This window comes from Melanaphis sacchari, unplaced genomic scaffold (assembly GCF_002803265.2).
Source record: "Melanaphis sacchari strain LSU unplaced genomic scaffold, SCAv2.0 Contig64_pilon_pilon, whole genome shotgun sequence".
In the NCBI taxonomy this organism is placed as follows: domain Eukaryota; kingdom Metazoa; phylum Arthropoda; class Insecta; order Hemiptera; family Aphididae; genus Melanaphis; species Melanaphis sacchari.
Window position 1 is genome coordinate 2,429,433 of NW_020271462.1, and position 9,823 is coordinate 2,439,255.

Sequence of the window (9,823 nt, forward strand, 5' to 3'; positions counted from 1 at the left end):
TTTCAAACTCGGTATTATGAACAATTTGGAAGGTTTACGTAAATAATTAAATAAAAGCAATTCGTAATTTGAAATATAGAGTGATAGTAACAAATTAACAAATTATTTGAATGTAGGAATAATAATAAACTGTATTCTTGTTGATATCATTCCTAATTTTTTTGTATTCATTGACAGTCAAAATTTTTTTTGAAAAGTATGTCAGTTTAACTTGTTTATAAAATATGATGTTTAAAACAAGTATTAAATAATTTTTAAGTTCATTTACTTTGTCGGCCAATAGTATCTTTATTTTCCAGACAAAGTAATTATTCACTTCTCAGCAATATTGTCTTATAAGACAGTTTTACGGATTCAATAATGAATTTTCGATAGTTAATAATTTATAAAAATTGTGATGACAAAAAAAATAACAAAATAACAAAAGTTAATAATATACCTAATGTTTATTTATCAAATTTTATATAATAAACGTAGCTCATTTGAGCGTCAAAAAGTAAGTATTGTAATTTTATAATCTACCTTTATTAGTTTTTTGTATAGAAATTTTATTAAATTGAACTTTAGAATTACCCAAATCATAAAAATCCCTATATACCTATATACCATTTACGGAAATAATGAAAACTGTGATAATAAAATATAAAAATAACTAAATGTTATACTTACAATGAAAGTATACATAAAGAATTTATATATTAAGAATACATTCAATTTAAATTCTAAAAATAAACTAATTTTTTAATTTTATTAATAGCCAATTCAGCTCAGGTTATCGAGGTATTATTTAGATTTGAATGTTTATTATTTTAAAAACGATTCAGAACCATTTATTTTATCTAAAAATAATTGTGAAACGTTTTTGAAATATGGCTATTGTACTTTTTTACCTAGATTTTCTTAAAATTAAAACCAAAAGTTTGAATAAAATACACATAAAAAGTGATACAATTTATAATATTTATCTCCACTTTATAGAAATGCTTATTATAGATTGAAATTGGTAAGGTTCTTAATTCTAAAAGAAGTATAAATTGACATGAATAAAAACATAACTATTTAAATTAAGAAAAATCAAATAAGTCTTATTTAACTAATCTGCATTTATTAAATTAAATGTTTTTTTCTCCTATAAAATTTACTATTTGGCATGAAAAATTTTTGGAATTTAGGCTAACGATAAGCATCGCTCCACTAAGAATTTAAAATCTAATACGTTTAAAATCATTTTATAAATATAATTTTGATTTAGGTAACTTCATAATAACAAGTATAATAATGAATTAATAGTTATAATTATTATTATATTACTAAATAGATAATAAACGTGAATTTGTATCGAGTATAACTTTTCTTAACACGATGTTTGAATTAGGTACTAATAAATTAAACTTTTATTTAGCAGCTTTTGAATTTTTGCAATATTTGATTTATTAGATATTTTTAGTTCATTTTTTCTTTCTTTTATATGTTTTTTAATATTTTTTAATAACTTCATTGATTGAAAATTTTTACATACATTTTTTAAATTATTTTTTTTTTTTTAAATAAATAGCTCACACATTCTATACATTTATTGTACTAAATAAACAGTAGCTTTAATCTAAAATATTGTACACTTAATAGAGTTATAGATTTCTTAAATCATGATTTTTGTATAGGCACTTGCAGTGCATACTATACTGATTTTTGAAATTTGAATGCATTTTTCAAGATTTATAGTGCACTTTATGTTCTACATCACGAAATTAAAATGCATTTTTAAGCTATTAAAAATGCATTATATTCAAAGCCTAATTAATAATATTTAGCTCTATCATCTTCACCCATTTGACCATCCAAATTAGTATCATAACTAGTTACCGCTAAATGCAAAGTATAATAATTATCTCACCAAAAATTTACTATATATTGAACTTCTAATGCTTATAATGGCCGTGGTTAAATCACCAAAAAATACGACATAAAAAAAAACTAAAAACTTTCATTTCCTAAACACTTAAAAAAAAATAGGATGAGTAGACTCGCTGAAATATTATTGAAAAACCTGTATTCAAATAAAGCAAACTAAATCACTACAGGCAAATAGTATTGTAAGAATAGTAGTAAGTATATACATTTTTCTAAGATTATACATTAAGTATGTTTGATATATATTACTTGGAAGATTTTACAAAAATTGTGTGGCCGTAAAAAATATAACAAATTAAAAATCCCTCTCAGTAATATTTTTAGATCGTTATTTAAAATAAATAGACGATTATCATACATTTTAAGTTAAAATTTTTATCACCTTAGGAAATGTAATATCTATTTTGAATTTAAATATTTGAATATATTTTTAAAGTTCATTAACAATAGTTCTTCAATTGAAGCAAAATATATTATAAAAAATAAATAAATAAATGCAAAACACATCAAAACGTATTCTATGTATAAATTATCTCTTCATAACTCAAATATGTATTATTTATACATTTTTCATATCGTTCACTATTTTTTAACTTGTAAGTGGCATATTATAAAGAGATAAAAAAAAAAAACAATTGTGGTATTAAATAGATTACTATATGAAACCTACACGGCGTGTGATATTGCGTTTGAAGAAAAGTTTTTCGATTGCAGACTTTATGTTGAAATCAATATTTACTGAAAATGAGCTGTACAAATTACAAACCAATCAAACTTTCAATCAACTTAGAAAGTATAAAACCACAATGTCTAAAACAAATTTATTTACCTAACTACACATTGCCTATCTAAATAATAAATCAAAACGGCCTCAGAATATAAAGAACAGCAGTATGTTCAAAACTTAAAATGTGCTTTCAGCTGAAAACAATATTGTAAAAAAAAATTATACCTATAAAAAAAATCAGAATGTCAATCCTTAGATCTATATGACTATATATCACATGTTTATCTATTTGATTGTGAATTTTAATAAAATATATAATCTACTTAATTCAATGTGAAACCGACCAAAGACAGATCTGTTAGCTGCCGGCCGGTTGACCGTTTTCTTTAATTACCTACTATACCTATGGTCTATGACTAAAAAATCGATGGAATCTATAAAATCACCATTTCACAAAATATCACTATCAAGTTCATATTTTGTCATATCATTTACACTGAAAAGAACATCATGAAAAAAAACCAAAGAATGCGTTTGTTTACACGTTTGCTTGACGTTGACTGAAATAATACATAAATAAATAAAAGCGGTGCACGAATAAGATGTTTGAACAAGGATTTGAAGGAATCATTCCTTAGGAATGAAATAGCTGAAGCATACTTATATATTCAGAGTTCACACACTTTCAAACTGATACCGATTCGTTTCAGTTAAAGTCGATTTCAAGTCGATTGCTTATACGTTTAGCGGGTGCCTATAGTGCATGTTTATACACAATTATTTTTGTTGTTTTTCGATTTATTTGTACACAAACACGTATTTTATGAGTAGATCCAATGAAATATTCATTTTAAAGTTTAGATTAAAATGTATGATCATTAAATAACTACCTGTTTTTACTCATCGTGAGTTGATATTTTTGTATTGCACGTTTTAAGAAACTGATTAAAATTATAATTCACTCCAAAAATGTTTAGATATCTTTGTAATTGTTTTTATGCTTTTCTGATGTAAATTGTTTATAACTATCGTTAAATTTGATTTAGAAATTTGAAAAAAATAAATAGATTTTCAGTTAAAATAGTGTGATAACTGATGATCAAACCACATTGAAATGGATAGAGTATTATTCAATATGAATGGATGATGGATCTACTGATTAAATGTATAAGTTATTCATGTTGGTGTTGCAGATAAACTCTGATACCAAAATTTATATTTATTTTAATCTGATACTGTTTTCAATAGTTGGTATATAACCACTTTGTCTGTGATTATCGTCCATCGATAGGGACTTAGATATAATAATAATGTAATAAAATGTGATACAAATATACGATACGTGTTTAAAATTTTCCGGTTTTATTAAATAATAAATGGACAGAATAAAACCAATAACAGGTACAATTAATATGCAATGGCCTAAGAACAAATTGAAAAATGATATTTAAAATTAATTTATAATCTCTATAGAAAATCTAAATTATATTCAGTTTAAAACGATTCACATACTCGTAGTACCTATACCTAGTAAATTTATAAGTATATGTGAATTCAAATTTATACAGGTAAGTTATTAACATAAATTAAGCTAGATTTTAATATTTTCGATAAAAGTTCAATCCTTTATATATTATTAACAATAAAAACAAATTTGAGTTTGAAATACTTGTTATAAAATTATTCGATATAACGAACAAATAAATAAAGTAAATAATTTTTTTATTCCCATTGCAAACTAATTTTTTTTTTCGTTTATACATTAAGATAAAAAATTTTGTTCAATTTCGGATTAAGTGGCTACAATTTAAGAATTCATAGCATAAATGAATTATATTTTAATTCAAAAACGATGAACTTATCACTACTTCAGAAATAAATATGTAGTATTATCAATAAATTTGATTTTATGATAATTATTATAGTTAGAATAAAAATTAGGTAATTGTATTGTTGATTAAAAAGATAAAACATTTTAAAATGAAGCATAATAATAAGTCATTTTTTTTTATTCAGGACCGTTATATTTTTAATAATTAATTTTCTTTTCTAAATAGGTACACAACTATTAGGAGATTATTCAATATTTGAAAATTTAAAGTAAAGTTTATAGTTTTTTTAACGGGAAGTTTTATTGTAAAACTTTATTATAGATATTAATGTTAAAACTGTAAGTAATAGTACAACTTTGATTAAGTGATATATTTAATATGATAAGCCTTAAATTAAATTATTTTTCATTTTAAAAAGAAAAAATAACGATATTAAAATAAGAATGATATCTAACTGACTTATTTGATCTTATTCTATTGATATTAAACTCACGGGTAGTTGGAAAAAGCATTACTATTTTGATTTTGCTCTACAAAATATATCTTGAATAATTGTGTTAAGTTTATTAAAAATAAGTTATTGTAATAAATATAAATTTCCAAATAAAATCTTTACAAATTATAAAAGTAATTAAAAATAAATATATGTTAAATAATAAAAATAAGATGATAAAAAACGGTAGACCTATTATAAGAATATCGTCTTAAATACTTAATGTAATAAATTATCTACTTTTTATAAGACTTATATACCTATAAGAATTTAAAATATTTTGTTGTTATTTATTATTTATATTAATATTCTATCAATATTTTTTCTATAAAAATAATAATACATTTTAATGGTTTGAATATAATTTTAATTTTTTTTAAGCTTATTCGAATAACGTTATTATTATATCATATTTGTTTGTTAAAGAAAAAAATAATAATTTAAATACATATTTTACCTGTTAAATCATGTAATCTAGGCCCAGCGTAAAACATCCCTGCTCTAGCAAACCACTCAAGTTGCATCTGTTGTAATTGCCCAGCAGAAACATTCGAACGATTAGGATTTGTTGTTGCTGTCGAAACTGTTGCAATTGTAGAGCTTGGTGAATTATTGGTGTTAGTATCTATACGTGGTAATGGCTGAAATGCTGAAGATCCATGAATAAATCCAAAACCACCATTTCGTCTATGATCACGGGTTAAAACGTCGGCAGTAGAGGAAGTGATCGGGAAGTCGGATTTCAAGTAGTTAGAATTGTAAGTTAATGATCGCATTGTTGTTGTCGAAATTGCATCGTTCTCGTCGCTGTGTTTACCTTCATATCCGAATTGCTGTTCCGGCCCAGGAGATATCGAAGCACTACGGCTCGAACACGGAGTAGACGAACAGTCTGATGATGCGGTCAATGATGTCTTGTGTGAAACTTCACGGTGGCCTAGCAACGCTTCTATACAAAATGAAGTTTTCTTCGACTTTGACGGAGAGTCAATTGTAGGTTTCTGTTTCAAATCTAACGGGCTTGCCGAATACCGTACTCTCGGGCACGAGTCTTCTTCAATATCAGACTGTGACATGATCGAATGTTTTACGTTATCAGTAATTATAATAAAAGTACTAATTAGTTAATAAAATTAATTAATTAAATTGGTTTTAGGCGAAGTAACACTATACTGCAGTAACAATTTGATGTGTTTCTACGGTGCACATGTGGTCGACTGTTACGAGATGGAGTTTATCATACGGAGAACGATTGTAAAAACCATTCAGCTACTTAACAGGGGGACGAGGGTTGGCGATACAGCTACCAGTGCATAGGGTGAGAAAAGGGAAATGAACGGAACGACCTTATTGGTTGCCGTTTTGTATAGAGGGCCACGCCTCTATCTCTTATTCTTTGGTAGTTGGCATATATGTGGGGTTACGGGCTTTTAACAACTTGTTAGTATCTTTACCAAACGCATTGGTCGTATTATTTGGCTTATTCATTTCTGTTCACGAGAACGATGTGATTTTATATCGTATTATTTATATGGGTTTTTATTTTATTATTTTTATTTTTTGTCACGCTTATAAATCTAAAAAACATTACTCGCACAGCCAAAAATATGAGAAACGAAATTACGAACAACACTGTTCTTGTGTTTAAGATTTTTTTTATACGAGCTTTAAAAAATAATCACCATATATCGATGTATTTATACAATATATTATGTTATATTTTTATTGCACTAATTATTATCAATCAATAAATATTAAGTATACTTATTATACTGAGTTGTTTATAAAAAATTACTGGTGTACGTTGTACAGTGATTTGCTCTTCTATTACAATTAAAAGTTCACATTAATTATTTTAACTTTTTAATTTACACTTTTTTTTTATAATTTCTCGTTGTATTGCCACTTTATTCTGAATTTTAATTTGAGTGCATTTATGCACTGTATTACTGATTTAAACTATCGTCATGATATGTACTTACGTAATTTAATAAATAAACTTTTATTGATCCACGTAAATGCGGCTTTACAGTCAACATAAAAGCTGAAAGGATTATTTTTATCCGTATATTCTTGTTCTTGTTCCAAGGTATTTTACTAAATTTACAAAACGAAAAAAATATATGCAATTTTATAAATAAACTTATACAATTATATTGAACTTATAGCAAATATGTACTGTTAGATATTACTAACTTACTTATAGTTATTATGATATAATTAGCAGTTAAATTGTATTTCATTGTATTATACCTAATAGTCGGCTGAGGTATATATGTTTTAAAAGATGACGTTGTTCCGTTATTGGATACCTACCCATTTCGAGGCTTACGTTCTATTTTTTTAGTTTACGAAACTATATGTTGAGTAAACAAGTGTATTTGTGCCTTGTTGGCGAACATCAAGCTCTAATATACCCTGCAGGGACTACGGGTAATAAGCGGCGGATCTGATCTAATCAGAGTCCGCACGGTCTGCCGAAAAACAAACATAGTTCTCGTAATTCCAGTCACGTACGAATGGGAAGGCTGGCGTGCGAGTATTAAGCTATTTATCGTTTTCCACGACGACTTATAGTTAAGTTTTGCGTCGTTTGCGCATGATAATGTATACGAATTCTCCATTGTGATCATTCGAATGAAATATTACAATTGTTTGAACTGAATAAGTTGTTCAGTTTGAGACTAATATAAACGGCTGTTTTTGAAATCGACAATAATTTTCTTTTGGAATTCAATTTTAATGCTATCGCTTTACAGCATGTAATTGAATTGTTGTGTTATGGTTAGCGTTCATATTTAGAAACACGTCAATACGTTTATATTGATTGCTGGTATACTGGTTATATTGTTAAATTGTAGTTTGATGATTAATTTGTCAAAATGAACCATAAAACTCGTTAAATTAACTTAACAAAAGATCTGTAATGGTAATATATTACGAGAAAAAAGCTATGATCATTGAAAAACGAATATATCATATCATGGTACCAATAGATTACTGATGTATGTGTAGATCATTATCGTATTTAAAATAGGCATATCTATTAAGATAATATTATATTATCATATTAAAATGAAAATAATTCACAACGTCATAATAATTTGAAAACCACTATTCTCTAAATAATAATTAAAAAATAATAATTTTTAATTATTAAGCGTATGTGTATGTATTTATGTGTTAGGTGTACTAAGTTTCAACGACTATTTTGTGATATTTGTTATACTATAATGAATGCTTCTGTTTATCAAGACTTAGTGCGTAAAATATAGTATAATAGGTATGCAAGGATGACCAAGAGCTTCTACCATTTCTCTCATAATTTTAAATGAGGAATATATAAAAACTGATACTTTTTGTTCGTAGTCATTCTTCGATAAAAGTAGGTGTTTTGAATTTCTTTTTACATTCAACATCAATAAGATACCAATATTATATTTAATAATTTAAAAATGATTTTAAGAAAATCTAATAAAAGTATAATGTTAGTAGATATGCAATAATTTTTTAAATGTATTAAATATATTTAATTAATATATACTATTTTATAAATAATCACCCACTCAAATGTAATTGTTAAAATAAAGTTTTGAAAATTAAATTACTTATTTTTCTAAAAATAATGTATACCTATCATTGTTACTGTTAAATTAACAATTTTACGTAAGTTCTATAATGAAAATATTAGCTTAAAAAAAAAAAAATCGATTTATTTAAATATTCTAATATATCAGAACACATTTATCTTTGTTTTAAATGTTAAGTCTGTATTATATAATGCACTTACTTGAAACTATAAATTCCATTTTAATAAAAGATTAATTAAGATTTTAATCTTAATTATTATTAACATTTATATAATATCTACATTTTGGTATATATCGTATAAATATTGTTATTTTTCATTTTAAATGTTTATAACACATTGACACCAAATATTTCTTAAACTAAGCATTGAATTAAACATAATACATAAATACATTATAATTTATTGAAAGTACACATGATTGACTTTATAATTCATGTCATGTATCTAACATTTATAGGAAATTCTTCAATTCGATTGAATCCGTAAATTTATGTATTTAAACATTTAATTATAACGTATAAGACATTGTTTTATGCCATTATATGAAAAAGAATTAGTTCAACATTTCAAAATAAAATGATTTAGGTATTAATAGCGAACTAATTCAGATGAGATAAATAAATATAAACATTTTATTTAAGTTATTGTCTTTTTTACTTAGGTAAGTACAGAAAATAACGTTAATATTAATTTGAATTGAAGGAACTGAGTCAGGAGAAGGAACAGGCAAACAGCCCTCCTTTTCTCTAATCTATAAGCAATTAGATACATCTAATAGTAACCCATAAGTATAGTGGTACTAATGATATAATAATAAAGATAATAATTTAAAACTAATATTGTTTCATTGTTTCCGTATTAATTTTAATTTATACAAAAATCAAAATTGTATATATAATATGATTAACCACTATTTTAGATTAGCCTTTGCACAGAATGGTGTGTTCGAGATATCTTTATTTAAAATTTGAAAACTATAATTAATATAAAAATCCAAAACCGGTGTTTTGATAAATATATTTAATTTGTAGTAAATCGTCAGAAAATAATTTAAAAACTGAAAATAGTCACATAAAAAATATTTTCATTATTATATAAAATATAACCTTCACAAGGTAAAATTCATGTCATATTCAATTAATTATTTAGGCTTAGGAATTTTTAGCACTCGATTATTTAGTTTTTAATAGTTTAACTAGCAGTCGATTCAAATAAAAATCTTATTTGAAATACAAGAGATTTATCAATTCAAAATTGTATTTTATATG

The 9,823-nt window shown here is 24.8% G+C and overlaps 1 protein-coding gene across 1 annotated transcript in view; it reads right to left on the minus strand.

Annotated features, from left to right (window-relative positions):
• LOC112600452 (homeobox protein Hox-B4) overlaps window positions 1-6,162 on the minus strand; it is a 32,091-nt gene extending 25,929 nt beyond the window's left edge. The window contains exon 1 of the mRNA XM_025347679.1: window positions 5,421-6,162. Coding sequence (XP_025203464.1) covers window positions 5,421-6,039 — 619 coding nt within the window. The 5' untranslated portion in view covers window positions 6,040-6,162. The remainder of the gene's footprint in view (window positions 1-5,420) is intronic.
• Window positions 6,163-9,823: the final 3,661 nt, after the last annotated feature.